This window comes from Tripterygium wilfordii, chromosome 11 (assembly GCF_013401445.1).
Source record: "Tripterygium wilfordii isolate XIE 37 chromosome 11, ASM1340144v1, whole genome shotgun sequence".
In the NCBI taxonomy this organism is placed as follows: Eukaryota; Viridiplantae; Streptophyta; class Magnoliopsida; order Celastrales; family Celastraceae; genus Tripterygium; species Tripterygium wilfordii.
Genome location: NC_052242.1, coordinates 4,711,879 through 4,735,885, shown reverse-complemented (window position 1 = coordinate 4,735,885; position 24,007 = coordinate 4,711,879). Strand labels below are relative to the sequence as shown.

The window sequence follows — 24,007 nt, the reverse complement described above, 5'->3', positions numbered from 1 at the left end:
TTCATCAAGTAATATTAAGGATCTGTCACAAGCCCAAATCAAGGAAGAGGGTTATTGTTAGAAAGATGCTGAGAGTGATTCTAGGAGTAATTGATTTCTTTCCATTACATGTGTATATTTGAGTTGATTCTGTAATATCTTGTGTCAAGGCATAGGTCAAGGGAAGCTGATTATACTCCCTTAGAGTAAGGCACTCATCGTGGAGTTGACCTTTAGGATCTAGAGAGATCCATTCTCTTGTATATAACCTTTTGTAACGTACAAATGAATACACAACTTTATACCCAACATTTTTACAGTTATGGTAGACGCAAGGTAATAAATCCAAAAGATACAATCATTAATTACTAATTTTTCTTACAGATTAGTGCGATTACTAAATTTTTAATTTGGGATAAGGTTTTGATGATGATGATGGAAGCCAGCTATTATATCATAGGGTTCCATTTGCATTAAAAAAAATGTATGAGAACTATCAATTATTTATTTGACTTGATTCTTCAAAAGCTATATAGGCCATATGGAGTGTCTCAATTATATATATATATATATATATATATATATATATAGAAATTCTGCTATGAGGTCTTAACTTTTATAGTTCATTTTTGGGGTTCAAAATATTTTTTTAAAATTTGAAAAAAAAAATATATTTGTATTTTGATCGATTGTATGAACCCGACAATATATTTTGTGTTCGAAACAAAAATCAAATACAACTTAAAAAGTGTATGAAATTTTTTTATTTAATATCTAATAATCCAGAATCATCATGCACCTTTTATGTTGAATTTGATTTTTATTTCAAAACAAAAAAATATCGTTGAATTCGTAAGACCAATCAAAAATCGAATGCAACTTGAGAATTGTATGATATGTCTTTTGTTTTATATCCAAAGATACAAAATTATCATACACTTTTCATGTTGAATTTGATTTTTGTTTCGAACAAAAAATGTATCGTTTGATTCGTAAGACTGATCAAAATATATAAAAAAATTATATTTTAAACCTTAAAAGTTAGGATCTCATAGAACAACTTTTATATATATATATATGTTTGGTTGTTATATATTCAAATTCAGTAAAGAAAGTTAAAGTGTATTAGTATCGATAGTGGGAAATAGAAGAACTCAAAAAAAATAAAAAATGGTCGTGCATGCTTTGGGAGTACTCAATACATAAGCACTACTGATGTATACCCAATTGCTACAAACGATAATATTCTACAATGACAGACGATTTCGGCCTGACTTTTTGAAAAAGTTAAGAGGAGAGCTCGCGTGATACACGTATAATTTTAACTAACATAAACGTGTTCTGATATATTTTTAATTTTTTGACGTAGTTTGAAATGGGATTTCAATAATCTCGTTGTCGTAGTTTTTCTTTTGAAAGGAAAGTCTCCATTTTATTAAGAGCCAAATGACAGGAGATCTGTCATTGTAGTTTCCTTAAGCCATAGCGACTCAAAAGATGATTTTCAAACACATGGAGTTGTACAATTTCCTTGGTGTCATTGTTAATACGTCAAAAACTTAAGAGTGACATATTCAAAAGTCTTAACGAATCTTGAAATTATTGAGAAATTATATATTCATAATTCGATTAATTATTGTAGATTAAGAAGTAAAGAACCCTAAATTATATTAGTTTTATAAATAATATTGTTTTGTTATAATTTTTTTTAGGTTGAGATGGAATTCAAACTTTCAACCTACTCCAAAACTTAAAAAAGTGACATTCAAGATCTTAACGAATCTTGAAATAATTGAGAATAAGAATTATATATTCATAATTCGATAATATATTATAAGCAATCATAATTATTGTTAACAAACTCTAAATTATTATTATGATAATTATCAATAATGCTTGCTTATCGAGTTATGGATATTAACAAACTCTAATCATTTTGTTTGAATCACCACAACTAATTTTTTACATATCTAATTTTTTTTAGTAGAATTGAGAAAAATATTTGTATCTACATTAAATGATTGCAATCAATACTTTGAGGATTCTTTTGTTAAACTGTACACATCAGACACTCTTAACAAAAACTCCAAATACAAAGTTTTGGCACACTTTTCACAATTTTACAGTTTCTCAAAAAGTACATCCACTCATCAGACACTCTAAATCACACTCTAAATCATTTAAATATTCATTTCTACAACTACTTTTAATAATTTGAAGTTAATATATTTTACAACATATTATAACATAAAATATTACTATATTAAATAATAATCAATTTATATTAATATTAATCGATACCTGAGATTTCTAGATGGGTCCAATGTTGGGCTGTCGTTGTCACCGGAAAACAACCAAAACTGGAGAAGAGATCGATCGGCGAGTTTTGAAGATAAAGAGGTGGTTTTTTGCGTATCGCGGTCTTGTGTGGGATGAGAGAGAGAGCTGATTTTTTTTATTAAATAAATGATATGCGTTCACTATAGTCACATGGATTGCCCAGTGTGCAACTGTAGCAAACAACCAATTTACTGTTTTGAATCCAGTCATTGATGCGTGACTCAGTTTCTACTACAAGACAAAATAGAAACTCCAAAACTCCAGTTCCGTTCCAATTTGCAGTTACTTCTATTGAACAAGTTTTACAAAATGCAGTAGCAATAATTAATTTTTTTTAAATAAAATACTTTTAGCGGCGACATACATGTCGCCACTAAAGGTCTATTGGAATTTACGGCAATGTCTTTGTCGCTGCTAAAGCCTAATTGACATGCGGCGCCAAAAGTCACCGTAATAGGAGAACCTTTTTACTGCGACCTAATATGTCGTCGCTAATCTCTTTTGTAACGCGGTATTTTGCGGCAACATTAGGCGACCATATTTTGTTTTGCGGCGACATTTAATACTTTTTGCCGCGATATATGTCGCAGCAAGCGGCAAAAAGAGGTGATTGCTGTAGTGACGATAGCCTTACTTATATAGGACAAAAAGAAAAAAGGTTCCACATACAAAAGAAAAAGTCCCTTCAGGCGCACATAATTGTATATCATCAAGTCAAGCCATTTATTTGTAAAAACTTCAACGCAACAAAAACATGATCCCATTAAGGTAAGTGACCAAATAAAGACGCGAACATCATGTATAGAACAATAGTTGAGCTAGCAAAAGAGGGTCTGGCACACACAGGAGACATGGTGTTTGTGAGAGGTATTATTGTTTGGATTTTGTTTTCATGGGTTATGATGAGTGTGAGAGGCCAAGAAGGGTTGTATGGATTATCACCCTGCAACTTCCCTGCAATTTATAATTTCGGGGATTCAAATTCAGATACTGGTGGAATGGCTGCTGCGTTTTATCCAATGGCGTCACCATCAGGCAATACTTTCTTCCATAAGCCTTCTGGCAGGGGCTCCGATGGACGCCTCATAATCGACTTCATTGGTAACAACTGATGATTACTTATCTCTAGCTCTCTATTTTCTATTTATATGTGTATATCGATAATGTCTATAAACTGTTTGCAAATGTGCAGCTAAACACCTGGGACTGCCTTATTTGAGTGGATATCTTGATTCAGTTGGAACCAATTTCAGACATGGTGCTAATTTTGCCACTGGGGGTGCCACCATTAGGCACCAGAATGAATCATGGTTCTTGAATGGAGTGAGCCCATTTCCTCTCGACATTCAAACTGAACATTTCAACCAATTTAAGTCAAGGACGACCGATCTTTATAACCAAGGTAAATACAATTAATTCTATATTGCCCAAATGAAAATCTGATACATATTTTCCAATAGAAGGATCAATAATTTTTCTTATGATGGAAACACATGTGGTTTAATTCGTCGCAGCTGATGTTAATGAATGTGAGAAAAGTAGACTCCCGAGACCTGACGAGTTCTCGAAGGCTCTTTATACATTTGATATTGGGATGAATGATATTGCTGCTGGTTATCGTGCGCAGATGAGTTATGAAGAAATTCGTACAACGATCCCCGACATTGTTAGCCAACTGGGTTCTGCCATCCAAGTAAGTTCCTTTACCAGTACTCGTCAACTGATTGATCACATATGATTTTGGGTTAATTATACTTTTCTTCACCGAAATATGGGCGTCGTTCATTTTTAGCATCGAAAGATTTTTTATTACAAAATTGTCACCCATTGATTCAAAATGAGACATTTAAGGGATTCGGTCAGAGTTTTGCTAATGTGACATTAATTAGGTCAAGGGTTCCGCTGACGTGGCATTAAGTTAAAGCTCATTCGTCAATATATGTTTGTCTGGAAGAAAAATAAAAATAAATCCTTACATATTGCTACATAAATCTCTAAAATTTCCAACATACCCCTCCCCTTTTGTCATCTTCTTCCTCAACGGACACCACTCCCTCCATCAAAACCCCAACTCCCTCATCTCACCATTTTTGTTGTTCTGACTCCCATATTTTTACTTTTCCATTACATCTGTTCAAGAGCCTTAAAGACCCAATATTCAAGATCTTTCTATGTGAGCCTCCATTGATTGATGGGTATTTCACGATCTATTCAAGATCTCTCCATTGATGGGTTTTCAAATGTTCTTGGAATACACCACACAGCGCAGAGGCAAGATTTCAACAAGTTGTCGAAGTTTCAACTTGATTTCAACAAGAACCAATTGGTGGAATTGGAGAGTAGTTGAACCCCTCCAATCTTACATGGAACCTTAGCACAATCTGAGTTTAATTCATCTCCTATTTGAGTCCTAGGCTTTAGCTAGCACAATATGATAATATGAGTGCTTTATTTTCGTAGAGATTTGGTCGGAGAAGATGGAGATACGCCCGGATCAGGTGTTGAATGGTGGCAAGGAGAGAGAAATTGTAGATAAGGAGAGAGAGAGGAGAGCTAGGAGAGAGAGTAGCATGTTAGGATCTTTTAAAGTTCATTTTAATGACATGTCTTGAGCTGGATGCCAAATAAGCATACACATCAACACTTCTAATGTTACAATACTTGACTATATGCCAAATCAGCTTTGACTCTGCCCGTTACTGTAGCAAATCTGATCGAATCCTTTATATGTCTCATTTTGAATCAATAGGTGACGACTTTGTAACAAAAAATCTTTTGGTGCTAAAAGTGAACAATGCTTATCTTTCGGTGACGAAAAGTATAATTAACCCTATGATTTTCGTCTATCATGTCAATCTCGCGTGTTGAGAGAGAGAGATTAACAATCATCTTAATATCTTAAATGCGTCTCAGTACCTACATGGTTTAGGGGCAAGGACATTCTGGATTCACAACACAGCACCTTATGGTTGCTTGGCAGTAACTATGCACCGCGTCAGTACTAACCCACAACCGGGCTATCTTGACCAAATTGGTTGTGTCAAAGAGCAAAACGAGATATCGATGGAGTTCAATAGACAGCTCAAGGAAAAAGTAGTAGAACTAAGAGGGAAGCTTCCGAATGCCTCGTTAGCATACGTTGATGTGTATGCCGCAAAGTATGGATTGATTGGAAATGCAAAACAAGAAGGATTTGCTGATCCGAAAACGATATGTTGTGGATACCATGAAAATGGTATAGATATTTGGTGTGGGAATAAGGCTAACGTCAATGGTTCTGAAATCTACGCGGGTTCTTGCAAAGATCCTTCGTCGGTTATTAGTTGGGATGGTGTTCATTACTCTGAAGCTGCAAATCATTGGATTGCTAATCATATAATCAATGGTTCATTGTCTGATCCACCAATTCCCCTTACAAATGCATGCCAATGCCATATATAGGCATTAGATATATATATATATATATAGGAATTCTCCTATAAGTACACAAAATAAAGATCTAAAATAAGTACACATGTTTTCACCATTGATTTAAAATATGTGAGACCCAAAATAGTGTGTCCCACTAGTCATTTCACTTAAATCAATGGTCAAAAAACTGTACTTATTTTAGGTCCTTACTTTGTGTATTTATAGGATAATTCCTATATATATATATATTACTTATTTAATAAACGTATGTAATAAAAAATTGTATGCTATATATATTTACACCATGTTAGCATTGTTGATTCATATTATTCTGTTCGTTGGAAAAAAAAAATATGTGTTAATGATAATATTCGTAACAAAAAACAATTAATAAGAGTTTGTTGTACCCTTAATAAGAATTTGGTTTGAATGATCGATTAGACTTGCTAAAAATATGTCGTAATGATAATATTCATAACAAAAACAATTAATAGGAGTTTGTTATACCCTTAATAAGAATTTGGTTTGCAGGATCGATTAGATCGGCTTCCGCTAGAGGTTGCGGGGTGGAATCATTGTGATGAATACCTGCCACACGTGATGTGGTGTCAAGTCTAACATCACACATTTAGACATAATTCTCTATCGAAAATCCAGGTTGATAATAGGAGGTTTGCTCTCCGTTATAAACTAAATTTCAAACCCATCATCTTTCGATGTAGGATTCTCATCACATTCTGCCTGTTTGGTGCAGCGGATCCGCTGTCACCTTCCGCTGCACCAAACGGTGCAGTGGAAGCAGCGGATCCGCTGGCAAAGTGCCAGCGGATCCGTTGGAGGAAAAGAAGCTCCCAGAGGGAGCTTCTTTCCACAGCGGGAGGCTAAATGCCTCCCTTCTTTTTTCTATTTTTTTTAATGATGTCGACCCCACATCATTATTACATTTTATTATTTTTTAATAATGTGGATCCTACAAATGATAACATTTAGTAATATTTATAACATTAATTTCTTTGACTTTTTTTATTAATATTTAAAACATTAATTTCAGTTTTGATATAAAACAATTTATAATTAATTTTAATAATAAATTATACTTATTAGCTTAAATATAATAACAAAATGATTAAAAAATTATGAAAAATATTTTAATATTTAAAATTATTTTTAACAGTTTTAATACTATAAAAGTATTTTAACAGTTTTAATACTTAAAATAAAAAAATATTTATTAGTTAATACTTAAAAATATTTATTAATTAATACTTAAAATGATTTTTAATAAGAATTATATTTATTAGATTAATTTTAATATAAAAATAAAAAATTAATATTATAATATTTTATTTTAACAGTTTTTTCACTAGCGTCAGTTTTTAATTCATCAAACGCCTCACAGCATATTTCACAGATTTAAGCTCAGCATATTTTTCACAGTTTTTCCCCTATCATTGAAAATCAATCTTTCCGCTGTACCAAACGGAGCCAATTGTCTACACTCCTTATTACTTTAATCGGCAACACACACTGCCATACTCTGCCTTAGAAGATCCATCTTTTAATGACTAATCCGAAATTTAAATATTTAAATTTAATGACCTCTACGGAGTACCCTTCGTTGGGTCCTTCGATGATTTACGTGGACCTTGTAAGAGGGCCTTGCCAAAACCAAACACATAATTGCCTGAATGAATGTATGAGGCTAAAAGAATTATTCGAGACCTTGACCTATGCTACGAAAACATTCATGCGTGCACTAACGATTGCGTATTGTATAGTAAAGAGCATGCTAACCTAGATAATTTTCCCACTTGTGGAGATTGGAGAGTCTAGGTGGACAGAAGTAATGTTGAATACAGATGTGGAGGTAGCAATCAAGAAGAAGAAAATTACTAGAGTGTTTTTTTTTAATAGAATGACTGATTTTATAAAGGGAAGAAAGATAGAACAATTTACAACCAGGATGAAACCCATTAACCCAGCACAATTAGTCGACGAAGGCTGACCCAGAAGAGCCGAAATAAAGGCTAACCCACCCAAACAAACAGATCAACCCAGAAAACCAGGACGAGAGTCCAGCAGACCCGTGGCGTAGCATTCGAGCAGACTAGTGGAGAGCTGGAGCAGAAAGACTTATTGCTCATACCTAAAAGCAATGCAACCACTCGAGCGGAAGGGACCCCACTCGAGCAGAATCGTAACTAGACGCGAGAGCAGGGTTGATATAAATAGGAAGAAACTTATTGTTTTGAAAACTAGTCTAAAGAGAGTAAAAGATACGACTAAGAGAGAGACTAGAAGGGGTAAAGATAACCTTTGAGATTTGTGAGGATTATCTCTTGTACTCGTGATCTTGTAAACTCTTTGAAAATCATAGTAGAATGAAAGAACATCATTGTTGGACGTATGATCTCGTCTTGAGTCCGAACCAAGATAAATTATGTGTTGTTATTCTTCCGTTATTCTTTATTTTGCTGCTATATTTGTTCGGGTTCTTGAATTTTCTTGATCAACTTGGGCGGATGACACTACAGAATTTCACATAGCTTTCTATCTTTTGTGAATTTGTGTGTAATTCCTTTCTTTTTTTTCATGGGGTTAATTATTTCTTCAGATTAATCTGCTTATGGAGACAACAACAACAACTGGACTACAATTTAATGGTAATTCAAGTATTAGCACCATTGCAGTGTACTTCACTCTGTTGCCACTAACTTGATTTCTTTTAAAATACTTTATTCAGGATTGTCGTTCGGTATCCGTTGCTATCCATGACAACAGGACTCTCTCTTCTAAAGCCGAGAGGCAAATGCCAGGTGACTAATTTATATGCTACTTCAATTTTGCTTTCATGTTTAATTCTGTTTTCAAAAAACTTAATTTGCTCTATTTTGCTGTTATGCAGGCTCACGTGAATAAAAATGGAAGACTCACTGAATCCCATCCAAATATCTCCAGATTCTCAGCTGCTCAGTTATGTGCATTCTTCTGGGTGGGTGCATGGCGAAGATGAGTGTATTTCTGTTCAACATGAAATGCCAAATGAGAAAGAAGCAGAAAATTGTGTATAAACAATTGTCTTTACTTCTTTTTTTAAGCTAGAAACCACTCAGTCCAACGAATGGCCAGTTGATAGGCAAATTCCCAAATATCTTGCATGTTCCTGCTAAATTTTAACAGAAATTAATATTTCCTTCATTAAGATATAGTTCGATCATCTTTCCTTCATTCGGTAGGCAAGACAAAAAGGAAAGGAGGTCAAATCCAACAAAGGACAGTGTCTCGGTCGCATTCTGTCGTAAAGGAGATTAACGGAAACTGCTAATTAGTAACTAGTTAAGTCTGAACGCTACTGTTTTGAATTAAGAAGTTTAACAAAAGTTTCCTTCAATGCAATTCTCCAAAATCAATTACTATATAAAAGAGAGTGAGAGAGAATGAGCCCCCTCCAAACACTGATCACTACAACAACCCAGGATTTCTGTTCATTCACTGCATAGAATACAAACTTAATTTCAATGGGTCGTCCTGCATTGAATCAACGGCAAGGAGGAGGGACAAAGAGGAAGAGAAAGCGCAATGCCAAACAATCTGGAGCAGAGACCTCCAGAAGGCGCGCTTTCAAGAAGCGAATGTTGGTATTGAAGACGAAAGCTTGCGAGCTCGCCGAGCTCTGTCCCGTCACCGTTTGTTGGGTCTGTTTCGGACCCGACGGAGAAGTCGTTACATGGCCGGAAAATCAGACAACTGTGAGAGACATTATTGGGACGTTCCAAGGACTTGGAGAGGACAATAAGTGCAAACAAAGCTACGATTTTTTGCGCGTTTTGCGGGACAAAAAGAGGAAGTTTGAAGGAGAAATCAAGGGTAGGAATTTGAACAAACAGTTTGTGGGCAATTTTTCTAGAGAGGAATTGGTTGATTTGAGATGTAAATTGGAGTCCAAATCTCAAGCTGTGTATAATAGGATTAATTCGCTTCAAAACCAGATCAGGGAAAAGAAGGGGAAAGCTATTAAAGTGTACAAATTTAGCGATTTGCTTAGTACCCAAACAGTAGAATCAGCTCAACCTGGTGGTGATGGACAAATTGGGCAAAACCCATTAATGGGCTCTTCTAATTCCTTCCATGGTGATTTATTTAGTTCAGAAAAGGTGCAATCACATCATGATGTAGCACAATTAACTCAATCTGATCATGATGGAGATGGACAAATTGGGCAAAACCCACTAATGGGCTCGCCTAATACCTACAATGGTGATTTGTCTGATTTACAATTTCTCCTACTTGACCCAGAAGTCCCACCTCTTGATTTCATGAATGATTCTACAATGCAGTCTAATGAACAAAAGTGTGAAGATTGGTTGTCGGATTATGGTTATTCAGGGAATGAAATTGGGACAACAGAGACTAACGATGATGATTTGGTGCCCAAGAATTTGGATGAGATTTCAGTGGGTTGGACTGACGACGAAGACATTGATGCCTTCCTTAACCTTGATTGTCCATCACTATGGTCTGAAGATGCGAGTAACAATGTTACGAGCGATAAATAACAATAATGTTATTGTGTCGTAACATGGTATTGTCGGAAGGATCGTCACTTGATCAAGCTTGTCCAGTCTCAATTTTGAAAGCATGGGAGCCTCTGGAGTCTCATCAAACATAACCCTAGTTTTAAGATTTCTTGTTCTTAGTTACAGTGAATTGAATTGCCATTTTTTTTTCTTTCTCCGATTGTTCTTCTTGAACAATCTAATGTTATCACTGATATATGATCATACAGGATTTTTTTTTTTTTAATGGGCTTTTGCTACTGTGTAATGCCTGGAATTACATGATCTTTCACAGCTTTTAGGATTGTTTAAATGGGTTCAGGATTGTATGGGGCTGATTCTGGCAAGAGTTTTCGGGGGTAATTTGGTTCAATTTGGCTGTCACGAAAGCAGGGAATCGGAACAAGTACTATTTAGAGAAGATCCCGAAGGACAGTGTTCAAGTAGTGGAAATTTTATGGATCCCACCTCACCTAACACGAGACACGTGTTTAATGAGGGCTTGATAGGTAATAATTGGTATGTTGATCCGGATGCAGAACGATCCCGTAGGTAATATGGGACCCACCCAAAAATCAAATGTTCTAAGTCAACTTCACCTAATAATTTTTTTTACTACATTTTGACCAATTGGATAGATCATGAGGATTATGGGCAGTCAACCAAATAATTTGTCACTTTGACGGTTAATTCAAACTTTTTTTTCTTTTTTTTTTTACTTATGTGACCTGACAAAATCTAAAATGAAAAATAACTATATTTTTTTTTTATCCAAATGACAAAATCAAACCTATAAACCTATTTGATCGAACCACTTAAATTTCCTCTCCAACCTCAAACTTAACACTAATAATGCCCTACAACTAAACCCATAGCTCTACCACTCTCTTCCCTCCTCACTCTCGTCTTCTCCTCCACCACCAGCCAAAGTGTAGCCAAAAAAACTATTGGATGATTGACTTGAAACATTTGGTCTTGGAGTGACCGAAATGAAATTTTAAATCTTTCAGTGATCAAAAATTTAATTAACCCTGTAAAGCTAATTTATAGATGAGTCCCATCATAAACAGTTTTTTTGAAGAATAAATACATTTCCCAAATCATATTACGTATGATTCATATAAGATCAATACAAAGAAGTGGATAAACAATAAATTACATTTAAGCTTGCTTGTCTAAAGAACAAATTCTGAAAATCTTCAAGGATAAATTACATTTAACCCTCAACTTACTTACGTAGGTCTTATGGTTAAAACTTAAAAGTCTACTCACCAATCTCCTCCCCATTGTAGATGAGGAAGTGGAGTGAGATTTTGGATCCTTAGATCAGCAATTACCGACTAAACAAACACATACATACATACATAGGGGCATGTTGGTACACGACACTGCACAACTTTGTATTTGCACACATTTATAAACAGAAATAATTCACTGACGATGACCTTCTGGCAGGGCAACCACCTTGTGAAAAGGTACTGTCCTCTGGGGCATTTTACCATCTTCTTCGTCATCGTCGAATTCCAGTAAATAACTGCACAACAAAAACGTTTCTTACAATCTGATACCATGCCAAATGAACTAATCAGCTCGACTCTAGTTCAAGATAATGCAGATAGTCACAAACCCCGTATTGGGAAAAATATAGCACAAATGACAGATGGAAATAATAGAAGATATTACTTACTCATCCGTCTTCCTCTACGCATATTTCAAAAGGAAACAGCACAGCATGCACAAATACAATTAAGGTCAGTAGCATAAACATACCGATAATTGTGACTTCTTTACAAGCATAATTGGATGAGAAAATATTTACCCTCCTCGGAGGACTAACAACAGTTGCCTTATAAAGTGCAGTAGTTCCTGGATAAACAGCTAAAACTTGTCTTCCAGGAGGGAAATCTGGGGCAGTGGAAGGATCATTTCGCTTTGGAAACGGTATGATGCGTGACATAGGCAGATGATATTTTCTGGAGTAATTGTGACATAAATGAACATTGCCCACGTGAGTTTAATTAAAAAGAAGCAACGAAGAATGTGAGCAAAAGTAATTGGCAATACCACAAGACATCAAGGGAAAAGACAGATGAGACACGGTACCACAGGGTTATTTTAATATAAAACAAATAACAAAGCATCAGTTGAGAAACCCACCTCTGGCCACTGCCCTCTTCTTCATCACCTGGCTCCTCATCAAGCACTTCAAATCTGCACATGCCAATACAAGTTACAGAAAAGAACAAATCCATAACAAAAGGTAAGTTCAGTTTAAGCAGTACCCTACCACCACCAAGTTCATTACCGAAATCGAAAACAAAATATCAAATTATGAGTTTAAAGAAACAAAAAAAAAAATTGTTAAGCATCTCCATGTCGACTCCAAAGGATGCTCTTTAAGGCTAGTTCACTCCATCCCATGAGCCAAAATTCTGAACTAGGGTACTCAATACGTATTATAAGATAATCAATAAGTGCAAATTTCGAGTAGATACACATACAATAGAAAAACAGAGACACATCCATGTCGCACTAGACAATCCGTCTCACTAATACCACTACAATGCATCCGGCGCTTCTAAAAAATACATTAAAAGGCATTAGGTTTCAGCCCACCCATTTGCTATTGATATGCTAGTTGTTTCCTCGACGAATAGGTAAAAGCAGGCTCAGGTTCAAGCTCAACTTGAACCTTAAACATGATTGCAGATACTAGGCATGTATAAACTGAGAACTGGAGATAAAAGGACTTGTGGCACATCATATTTGTTCCAGCATCATCATGGGATGGTCACCTCAGTAGAGATGGTCACACCCCAACCCCCATGACCATAAGATCAGGTGTTCGGTTCCCCTCCCCACCAACACTTGCCAACCAAATAAAAATTAGTTTAGCTTGGATACATGAAGCCATCAAAATTTTATTAAGGAAAAAAATCTTGAAAGTCCATCGTGCAAATTGATATCCTCTGATGCTTGAGCTAGGAAACTTTTCATCAAGTCACACAAGCAGACAAGCATAAATCATCACCTAATAAATGGCAAGCCAATACCAAACATTCTTTCTTTGAGTTTGAAACTCCGGTAAAGTTCATTCATGACTTGAATACGATCATGGAGCATCAGAAAAAAATACAATGTATTGAAAAGGCAACTAGGAGTTGCCACAGAAGATGTATCAGCAAATATGCAAACCGAAGCTCACCCTATATGCTTGGCTAGATGTATCTAGAGAAAAGCTAACATTGATTGGATTATCACAGTAATTGCAACATCCAGTAACCAAAAAAAGTACTGCAGTATAATACAATCATGGCCTTGCTGAAAAAGATAAAATGAAAGGAACTACACAAGAAAAATACTCATCGCTCATGTACTAGACTAAGAAAACTCGTGCAAACTCAGTATCAAAAGGGCACTGCAAGACAATAACAATTAGCGACAGGAATCTAACCATAATTGCCAGTACCCTGTCGCAATCACTAGGTATAAAAGATTCTTTACGTAGTTATAAATTTTACCGCTAAAAAATCGGTACACTTGTCATACATTTTTACTGAATAAAAGACATTGACATAATCACTGTTAGTACTTATATAATTTGATTTATATCCTGACCAGAAAAATCCGCCTGAATCTGGATTTATTTCTCTATGATTGGATATTAATGATTTTTAAGGAAGCAAAAAATATTCAATCCACCATCCATATGGCTGTAGTCATCTTTGTAGGGACTAGGGAGACTTTCACAAAATCCTGAACCATTTGATTATTTTGAAAATTAATTAGTATGAAAGACATCTCTCAATATCTACATTTCAAGGAGATAGAATCCATGTAAATTTGAACATTAGTGACCCAATTTCAATGAAGCAAGTCATGTTATGTGTTGCAGAAGCAGTAAACTTACTCTTTCATATCCTTATGAAAATGTATCACTTTTACAACGAACCACTCATCCTTTTCAGAATTATCTCCCGTAACTCTAGCCGCTACCTACATATATCAGAATGAACTGTTCAGTTTGATGAAACTGAATTCTACGATTCACCTCATGAATCATAATTTTAAAACTAATGGAAAACAAATAAAGTAGGTTTATGCCACTTCTAGAACATCAACCAACCATCAATAACTATTTGGGAAATAGCTTTACTCATACCTGTTCACCCTTTAGATTAGCCCAGGCCTCAAGCTGACTTCGTATTGATGGAGAGAGCCTTGAGATATCTGAATCAGTCTTCATTCTTTTCCTTTTCTGTTCATTCCCACCTTCTGCAACTTACGTCAACAATCAGGTGACTATATAGTGTGGCTTTTTCAATTACTTGTGTGAATAATCCAGTTCATCTAATCTTAACTTGCATATAATATTATAATCAATCAAAACTGCTGAGCCATGGAAAATGCAGTTAGCAATTTGATACATTAAGGCAGTGAACGATATTAATATATACGTAATTCAGTACCAAATTAAGTATCAACTTCTGATTAAATACTAGCACACAGTTTCAACTCCCATGGAGCAAAAAATAAGCAGCAATGGAACATCCGCACTCTGAGGGAGAGGATAGATTTACTTAAGTTACAGGAGATGCAGATAGATGGCAACCTCCATGATTTCTGCATCATCTAGCAGCCATGTATACCAGTCATTCCCTGACTGGCAAAGTCACAACTGGAGAAAAAAAATCCAGGACTAGGAGTAAATAGCCAAGTTGGTCATCGAAAGATATGGCTCGTTTCAACCCAGTTACCAAGTTTTCAAATTTCTCAACTCGGTCACTCACTATTGAATTTCTTCTCACGACAAGTCACCCAGTCACTGAAAAGTGAAGTGTGGCAACCGGAGTGTCGAGTGGCAACCTGAGTGTCACGTGGCATCATCGGAGTGACACGTGTCACTTTTTATCCAGGCAGCTGCTGACATGTATTTAGTTTAAAAAAATTAATTATATCAAGGCAAAAATTTTTTTTAAATCACACATGGGAAACGAAAAAAATGACCAAAAAATAAAAGTTTGTCACCAGCGAAGGAGGAGGGGTAGATCGTTCAGTGAGTGAGTGAATATGCTGGAGAGTTAAAGAGGATGGAAGGTAGGAGTGTGGAAGGAGAGGATTCTGAGACCAGTGAGGCTCTGACAATGAAGAAAAAAAAATTAAAAACTCACACATGGGATAAGAAAAAAAATGATCAAAAAAACAAATTAAAGTTTGTCGCCAGCGAAGAAGGAGGGCTAGATTGTTCAACGAGTGAGTGAATACACTGAAGAGTTAAGAGGATGGACGGTAATAGTGGGAAAGGAGGATTCTGAGACCAGTGAGACTCTGACAATGAAGAAAGGGAGGACCATCGGATCACTAGCGCTTAGATCTTATTTTGTTCAGAGAGGGATGGAGTCGTGGATAGAGAGAAATGATTTTTCGTTTTTTTTAAACACACATAAGTTGCTGACTGGGTAAAAATTGCCACGCATCACCCCAGAGGCCACGCGTCACTTTCCGGCTATCGGGTGACCCGCCGTGAGAAAAAAACGAACAGTGAGTGACCAAGTTGAGAAATTTAAAAACTTGGTGACTGAATTGAAACGAGTCATATCTTCCGGTGACCAACTTAGCTATTTACACAAAAACCTAGGGTGTGAACATTATACAGGCACCCAGAGAGTGCCACCCATGTACATCTTCATATCATCAACAAGACAATAAATCTATGTCAAGTAGGGACTCATACACCTTTTCAAAGAGTTATCTTAGCTTCCAGCCAAATGGAACCTATGAGTGGTTAATGTATTATCTAGTGCAGGAATTGAATCATGCACACTTTACATGCTAAAACAGATTCAAAGATTACTAGGCATAAAACTCATTTTATTCATCAAGCCATAGATTAGAGCACACACCTATCCTCTTTCGTTGTTGCCCTGGAGGTCCAGATGGAAGCAAAGCATCCAGTTGACTCAGCAATGCAGTGGAAATACTGCATCAAATAATTAAGAAGCGATTGCCGAAAAGCATGGCATTCAATATTATGAACCATAGTATGTAACAGAGTCAAATAAAAACTTCAAAACAAGTTCAAGTCAAACTACTTCACATATTTTGTAAGAAGTTACTAATGATTCTTTAGTTACTGATACGGTTGAAAGCCCTAGCATCAAATTATATTATCATCATTTTTTTATTGAAATACAATTAAAAACTCAAACATACTTTACTTCAGTTTCTGAAAGGTCTTTTGCCTGAGTATACAGATGCTTTAGCTTCGCTAATGAAGTATCTCCAGGCTTCTCAACCACCTCAGGAGCTGCATTAACATGCATAAATAAATAAAAGAAGAAGAATAACAAATTGCCACAGACAAGCCATAATAGCAAAGAAACATGGACAAGCAACATAAAAAACAAAATCTCATGGAAAAAGGAATAGCTAGTAATCCACACTGTATTACCTGTTGATTGACCATCTACAAGAAAAATTCAAAAAATGTAAAAAAATAATTTAAAAAACTCAACTTGATTAATCTAATGTTTCATAAAGTGAGATGTTACTTGGATGTGCTATCATACAACAATTGATAGCAAGAAAACCTAAAAATGACGTTACGGTTAAACTCTTGGCCGTGTCCATGTCATTTATTAGGGATGCAAAAAGTCACTTTAGTTTTGGAAATGATCGAACTTTCTTCTCTTTCGATTCTTTACACCGTCGTAGACTGAAAATTCTTTTTTTTTAAATGTACATGAAATTCCATTGGATCAATACAAACACGCGGCCCTGCGTATAAAACCATGAAATGAACCTACAATGCAAAATAATCTATTAAAACATTATTTATGTTAGATGATCTCTTTCTTATTTCTTGTCCATTTATATTGCAATTTTTTCATTACATGTATCCCAACAAAACAGGTATTTATGGCCTCGTTATGATATAGAAAAATAAATATATTAATCTAGTTTCTTTCTATGTCACTTATGAGTCATGCCATAGCTCGTGGTCGACAACTCAATGGACCTCTAAGACCTTGCCTTTCGCACGATAATTCTGCCAGGCAGTGGCCTGTAAGAGTTGCACAAGTATTTCATGCAGAGCGAAAAGTGCTTAAGCAGACCGACCATGTTTGACTGCACCTTCCACCCTTGTTCCCAAATTTTAGGGTTAGCTACAGAGACCTTCTTGACCAACTCTGTCTAGAGCTATTAAATCGCTGAAATCTACCAAGGCATGTAAGTGAAGCTTTGTCCTTGGTGACATATAGAGAAGGCTATCATTGCATGTGACTATAAAAAAACCTGACGTAAAACACCATAATGGTTGATATTTGATAATGCTACAAAAAATGTTGACAAGCATCGTAAGACCAATGCTCAAAGAGGTAAGTGACAAAAAAGTACCTTCAGACCAAATAGAAACATACAAGACATTAGTGCCTTAGGGAGACATGCCATAAAATTAGAACATAGATGATAAGAACACACCCAAATACAAGCACCAAAGAGATGGATTGGAGATTGATTAACAGAAATATATGGAATAGAACTGAAATTGCAAAGGATTGAACAAGACAATCTGCTTTTCGAGGAACCAGTAGCCTCCTATTGGCTTTTGAGGAGCGAAAACCACCCAATATTTGCAACTCCATAAAACCTGGTTTCTCTCCTCTCGCCACCCCTTTTAACTCCCCTTTTCAGATAATACTAGAATAACAAAATACCTAATAAGACCTACAAGTTTTACCCTCTTACTAAGGCACTTGTCTATCAATACCCCTCCCTAAAACAGCAACCTTGTCCTCAAGGTTTGACTTCCGTAACAGTTTCACCCTCCAAGACACCTTCGCCATCCTTCAGCCTCCCCATCAGCCATAACTAAGAAAATGAATTGTCGCTTGGTTTAGTGTCAGGTCGTGAAGAATCTGGTGGTCTTCCTAAATTGCCGACAAAACGACTAACTGCTGTGAAGGTGGAAGGATGCGTTTTCAGCTGCTTCGCACTGGCCAAAGCTAGGTTCCTCCTGACTCTCCTCAATATGATGGGCCATCTCCATTAAGCCTGCCAGCGTAAGCGTTATCTCAACTCGTAGTTCCTCCCTAAGCCCATTAATAAACGCCCCTGCTAACATTTCTTTGCCAACGTCATGCAAGGAAGCCAAGATCAACTCAAAGCCTTCTCAGAAATCGGTAACAGTGCCTTCTTTCCGTAAATCTGCCAGCTTTTCGTATTTGCTGCCATCCTGAGAATTCTAAAAACGGTGCAGCAAGGCAGATCTGAAAAATGATCAGACTACAATGGGGGCACGAGCCTCCACACACTGGAACCAACTCAAGGCCTTGCCTTCGAGACACACGATGGCTGCTGAAATTTTCTCCTCCTCAGTCACTCAATTGACAATGAAATAGCGTTCCGTTCTGAACAACCACCCAAATGGAAAGTCACCTGAAAATAGTGGTAACTCGAGCTTCCTCCTGCCAATATCCCACTCTATGGGTAGCCCTCTCTCCACACTAGCATCTCGAACGTGCAAGGACTCCGCATCAATTTTGTCTTTGCCTTTGTCGGGGGAAACTTTATGGCGTAACAGATCTCGCATCTGGAACACACATGCCTTAATCTCATCCATGTCTTCCTTCAAGCTTGTAAAACTAGTCTTCAATTCGGTAACATCTTTCTCTAATCTCTAATAGCTCTGCTCTGCCTTCCATTTTCATCTTGACCATGCCATGGATCAACCGCTCCGATACCAATTTATAAGAACACACCCAAATACGCCAGCGAGATGAATTGGAGACTGATTAACGGAAATATATGGAATAGAACTGAAATTGCAAAGGATTGAACAAGAAAATCTGGTTTTCGACAAACCAATAGCCTCCTATTGGCTTTCGAGGAGCCAAAACCTCCCAATATTTGCAACTCCACAAAACCTGGTTTCTCTCCTCTCGCCACCCCTTTTTAACTCCCCTTTCAGAGTCTGATCTAGAACAAAACAAGTCTCCATTGCCAGTGACCCGTGATTATTCAAGTAGCTCATTGCGCACGAATAGTGTTGTGGGTTTTATGAAGAAAGAACTACCTCATTCATTACATTCTGCAACACAGTTTTTCATTTTCTTACCTAGGAAAAACAATATGTTTAAAGCAAAGGCTCCAAGCCGGTGCCATCCAAGTACATGCCCATGCAGCTGAAACAGTAATTAAGATCTTATTCAAATGACCTTCAGCACCATCAAAAGTTCTCTTTATCCTTTCCTTCAAGATGTGCCTGCAAAAACCATGTCGTACAGCATTTCTTATTGCCTAGTCTGCTGGCACAGTAAATAGAATGCCAGGCTTTTAGTTCCTTCTCCGAACTTTCAGCTGCAACCCAAGATACTGCAAGAAGGTTGACTGCGACATCCCAACTTAAGATCTATACTCTTTTGCAGAGATTTTGATAGCAAGAATTTTTTTTCCCCCAAGTGGCTTCCCCTATAAAGAAGGCTATCCTAGGAGGAAATTCTGGTTTCCAAATGCATTTCCGAGGGATTTTATTTTTCTTCCTGGTCCCCACTGCCTCTTTGGAAAGCAGATTATAAAGAGGCTTCACCTTGAATTTTCCAAGCATATGAGATATTCATGCTACGCGGTCTTTCTCTGAAGGATTAAGGATTGTAGCATATATGAACCATAAATAACTGAAAACTTCAATCTCCCAATCCACAGTATTTCCATTGATTATAATTTTGATGTCCGTCTCCCACGGCTTATGTAGTGTTGATTCCACCTCATTTCTTGGAATTCTATAAATATCCTGGAAAGTGGAAAGAAATCTGAAACATCATCCCAGAAATTGATCCTTCCCCCTCTTCCAACGTGGAAGCAAACATCTAAAATTATCCCCCCAACTTTGAGAGGGGTTTTGATACACCATTACGCACATCCCACATCACCGGAAAAAGTGTCATAAGGGTGGTTGGAGGGCTCCTTATCATATTCCCACACCATAAGATTTTCTCTGTGTTTTGCATTACAACCATCGTTCTGAAACCAGACGAAGCTTTCAATTTATACAAAAGGAAATTGAGTAGTCGACCCACTGCAATCATTCAATTTCTGCCAATTTCATTGCCTTGGTCTTTGACAGTTTGATCAAATCATATTGCAATTGTGAGTGGGTGTGTCTAAATAAACATGAGCCCATATCTAGTTGGAAATTAGGACCTATGGAATTAACCATTACTTTTGCGCCTCCTTTTAAGTACAGAATTGTGCAAATTAAGCCTCAAAAAATCTCAAGAAAGCAAATTATTTATCAAGAAAAAATGGCATAATTAAGATTTATTCATAATAATCTGAAACTCTTACAGTTAGTAGTCGGACGCAATAAGTAAATCACAAAATAAGGTAGATTAACCATTTCACAATTCACATATGATAATATGACCAGATGCAATAGAATAAGCATCAACAATTCACTTGCAATTTCAACAAACAAGCATAAAGGGATAGAAGTCAGCAAATAGTATAGAAGTTGACCATCAAAAAGAAAAATTTAGAAGTTAGGACATCTAAGAAGACAGAAACCACACCATTGTTCCATATCAGTTTCTTCCATGTGCAATCTTAAAACAAATTCTTTCACCGTTTCTACGAACAAGTTCCAGCCTAACATTAACATAAAGCCGATCTCTTTCAAATTCTTCTGAACCGAACTGAATTAAGTTTCTAGAAGAAAAGGGCATAATCTATGTTGAGTATCCCACATCGGTTGGAAAGAGGGCTGGTGTGTGGTTTAAATGAGGGTTTCCTCCTACCTCCTAATAGGCCTTTTAAGGGGTTGGACAAGGGGCCCAATATGTTAACATGGTATCGGAGCCAGTCCAACGCGATGGGCTTTCACGTGGTGGGCTTCTCGGAGTTGGGCCAACCCACACGTGAGGGGGATGTTGAGTATCCCACATCGGTTGGAAAGAGGGCTGGTCTGTGGTTTAAATGAGGGTTTCCTCCTACCTCCTAATAGGCCTTTTAAGGGGTTGGACAAGGGGCCCAATATGTTAACAATCTATAACCCTTGAGTCATATATATTATTCTTTCACCAGAATTAGGAAATTCTGGTAGACTTCTCTGTGCAAAACAACCTGGGCCAAATAAAAGGACAAAGAAAGAAAAAGAGAGGATAGGAGAAACATATATATCATCAACGATCATCCAGTTTCCACACAGTATGTTAGTTTCTCTTTTCCTATATGCAATATTTCTCCATCCTTCTATTTTACAAACTAGAGAAATCCTTCATTATCCACTTTCTTAATATGAACACTGAGTGACTATTGACTAATCAATGCTGCCCCCAATTATCTGAATCCAACCACAACAGCATAAAATAGAAAGTGAAACCATTCAGCAATCTAGGAGTTAACACTATCACAATACAGATCCATCAAGTAACCCTCCAACTCAAGCTACATTTAACAATAATAACCTAAAGATGCACATATTCAACAAACCAGAACACAGAAAAGCCCACATTTAGCATGGCAACGAAATCAGCATTTATTAGTCCCACCTATACCCATCAATCTTAAGACTAACCAAACATCAATACAGCATAAAATATCAAGTTGCAATTATTCAGACACAGATGTACATATATTAATGTCCTGAAAGTTTTGAAGATAATAATAATACGACTACACTGAGCCTTCTAAAAGGGGCAAATTCAAAAAAACAAAAACAAGGCAGGAAAATCCCAAAAGTGCACCCCAACAGCTACCTGAAAAAAAATACCAGCATCTATATATATATATATGTAAATATTAGGGTAACCAAATATCAACATGCAACATCCATGATCAATATGAGTAATCGTTACCCGCAAGTATAGATACGCAAATTCTTAATAAGGACACAATTACATTAGAGAGCCTTACTTGCTTGGAGCTTCTTGTGCATCTTGTTTATCTCGACTAGCACCTCCTCTTGATCTTTCCTTATTCGATCGAGTTCCCTAGAGCTCTCCAAGATTGCAACAATGTCTGGAGATGACATTGCTTCTGGATTCGCTCTCGGACGAAAAGATCGGAATGCCAATTATATGTATAGAAGATTATAGGAGCTCCAAACCTTGCTACATTTGGAGTTTTCAATTGTCTTTCATGTTGTTAGCGGTAGTTCTTTCTGTTGCACCACCTAAATGAAATCAAAAATAAAGAAAAAAAATTCTCAACTCAACTGATATAAAATTATCATTCAAGCGTGTATGGCAATCCTATGGTTTAGGGATAAAAATAAAACATAGTGGAAAATGCAAAATAAATGAAGGTAAATAGAGATTTTTCTCAATTTTTAATTATTAATTATCTTGGTGCTGAAACTTAGTATAAATACCCAAACGTTTTGGACAAAACTGGAATAATGGAATTCCAAGGTTCCAACCCAGATTTTCTTTTTCGAGCCTAGGAACCTGCCTGTGGTAAAACACTAAAACATTAACCCATCAAACCATCGATAACCTCCAAAAAAAACCAATCACGAACCCATTAATACATTCTTCAATCCTTTTCAACCCAATTAATGCTCATTATCTGTTATTTCTTTGTAACATCAAAACAGCTCAGCAGCCAACACAAAGCAAATTCTGGTCACGCGATTCTTCTCAGAGGTTAAATCGATCCATAAAATTTACCATAATTACACAAACAGATACTCATGTGTAAACAACAGCTGCATAATCGAAGCCCCGATTTCGCATTTATATACATATATGACGCAAATTCCAGAATACGAAATCAACTTACATGGAAATGAAAACACATGATACTCAATGCCCAAAAAAACCCTCGAAGGAGAGAGCGATCACTTGTTGAAGAATTCGAGCAAACCAAATCGAGTCGTAGCTGGTCCAATGCTTCTAGAGGAACCAATGAATTACATAAGCTGATGTCTGATGATGACACAGACAAAGTGAGACACAGAAAAAAGTTGTCTTTTGGGGGTTCTCTTCAATTTTTCCGATGGGGGGCTTTTAGCGGTTCGTTAAGACGGTGGTTTCAGTCGAGGCCGTTAGATCTTAATCGAACGTGAAGCCCCATGGGAAATGTTGACACGCGAGTAACACTGTGTTTGTTCTATATTTACTACCAAAAGATTTTTACTTTTAATCGAAAGGTTTTTTTTTTAACCAACTTGGGCAGTCAAAATTGTGCGCACAAAAATTTCAAATTTAATGACAGAATAATTTAAGTCAAAATACATATGTGACAATAAAAATATTAGTTTCAATAAGAATTGAACCAACATGGTGTCATTACCCAAATGATTTATCCAAAACTTCATGGTGTGTAACATTGTGCAACGACCTAAATGATTTATCCAAAGCTTCATGCTTTGCCTCGTGTTTGATAGTGGTTTATACCAAATATTCGACGCAAACATTGGTTGGATAGATGACTCTTATTTTTTTTCTTTGATGAATAAGAATAACATTGGTTTTAATGTTAGTTATTTTTCAATGGAATAAATTGAAAAGTACTAGTCATTGAAAGAGAGGGATAACTATCATTCATTCACTCAAAGATTTTCAATTACAATTTTTTCATTGAAATTTAAATTTATTACAAATTTACAATAACTCATTTTGAGTGATCAAATGAAAATGAAATTAATCTTTTAATGTAACGACCCGTCCCGGAGGGGGGTCTGCGGAATTACCAATTTGTCCAAAACATAAACTATCCAT

At 36.4% G+C, this 24,007-nt stretch overlaps 3 protein-coding genes across 6 annotated transcripts; 2 read left to right on the top strand and 1 right to left on the bottom strand.

Annotated features, from left to right (window-relative positions):
• The first annotated feature begins 3,054 nt into the window (after positions 1 to 3,054).
• LOC120008943 (GDSL esterase/lipase At5g14450-like) lies at positions 3,055 to 6,126 on the top strand. Its single transcript, XM_038859339.1, has 4 exons — positions 3,055 to 3,420; positions 3,512 to 3,721; positions 3,834 to 4,012; positions 5,233 to 6,126. The coding sequence occupies exons 1-4, from the start codon at positions 3,117 to 3,119 to the stop codon at positions 5,758 to 5,760; spliced, it is 1,221 nt and encodes a 406-aa protein (XP_038715267.1). The 5' UTR covers positions 3,055 to 3,116; the 3' UTR covers positions 5,761 to 6,126.
• A 3,000-nt stretch (positions 6,127 to 9,126) lies between these two features.
• LOC120009968 (agamous-like MADS-box protein AGL81) lies at positions 9,127 to 10,358 on the top strand. Its single transcript, XM_038860706.1, has one exon. The coding sequence runs from the start codon at positions 9,249 to 9,251 to the stop codon at positions 10,284 to 10,286; it is 1,038 nt and encodes a 345-aa protein (XP_038716634.1). The 5' UTR covers positions 9,127 to 9,248; the 3' UTR covers positions 10,287 to 10,358.
• A 1,056-nt stretch (positions 10,359 to 11,414) lies between these two features.
• On the bottom strand, positions 11,415 to 23,353 carry LOC120009899 (SAGA-associated factor 29 homolog A-like). 4 transcript variants are annotated; one of them, XR_005470761.1, is made up of 10 exons: positions 23,067 to 23,353; positions 22,200 to 22,458; positions 16,500 to 16,593; positions 16,190 to 16,266; positions 14,449 to 14,567; positions 14,197 to 14,282; positions 12,444 to 12,497; positions 12,106 to 12,259; positions 11,914 to 11,987; positions 11,415 to 11,820 (listed from the first exon to the last, which is right to left on the bottom strand). XR_005470761.1 is itself a non-coding variant. In XM_038860626.1 (10 exons), exons 2-10 carry the CDS (start codon positions 22,315 to 22,317, stop codon positions 11,718 to 11,720), a joined length of 819 nt encoding a protein of 272 aa, XP_038716554.1. In that variant the 5' UTR covers positions 22,318 to 22,458; positions 23,067 to 23,349; the 3' UTR covers positions 11,415 to 11,717. The 4 variants fall into 4 exon arrangements, 3 of the variants coding, with proteins under 3 accessions (XP_038716554.1, XP_038716555.1, XP_038716556.1); XM_038860626.1 differs by having other exon boundaries at positions 11,974 to 11,987; positions 23,067 to 23,349; XM_038860627.1 differs by having other exon boundaries at positions 11,974 to 11,987; positions 22,200 to 22,446; positions 23,067 to 23,349.
• Positions 23,354 to 24,007: the final 654 nt, after the last annotated feature.

Coding starts and splice junctions, on each gene's coding strand:
- LOC120009899 (XM_038860626.1), bottom strand. CDS start 22,317: ATGTCATCTCCAGACATTGTTGCAATCTTGGAGAGCTCTAGGGAACTC. Junction 14,568..16,189: donor GCAACAACGAAAGAGGATAG/GTGTGTGCTCTA, acceptor TGTTGACGTAAG/TTGCAGAAGGTGGGAATGAA. Junction 12,498..14,196: donor TTTCATAAGGATATGAAAGA/GTAAGTTTACTG, acceptor TGGCATGTGCAG/ATTTGAAGTGCTTGATGAGG.
- LOC120009968 (XM_038860706.1), top strand. CDS start 9,249: ATGGGTCGTCCTGCATTGAATCAACGGCAAGGAGGAGGGACAAAGAGG.
- LOC120008943 (XM_038859339.1), top strand. CDS start 3,117: ATGTATAGAACAATAGTTGAGCTAGCAAAAGAGGGTCTGGCACACACA. Junction 3,421..3,511: donor CCTCATAATCGACTTCATTG/GTAACAACTGAT, acceptor GCAAATGTGCAG/CTAAACACCTGGGACTGCCT. Junction 4,013..5,232: donor AACTGGGTTCTGCCATCCAA/GTAAGTTCCTTT, acceptor AATGCGTCTCAG/TACCTACATGGTTTAGGGGC.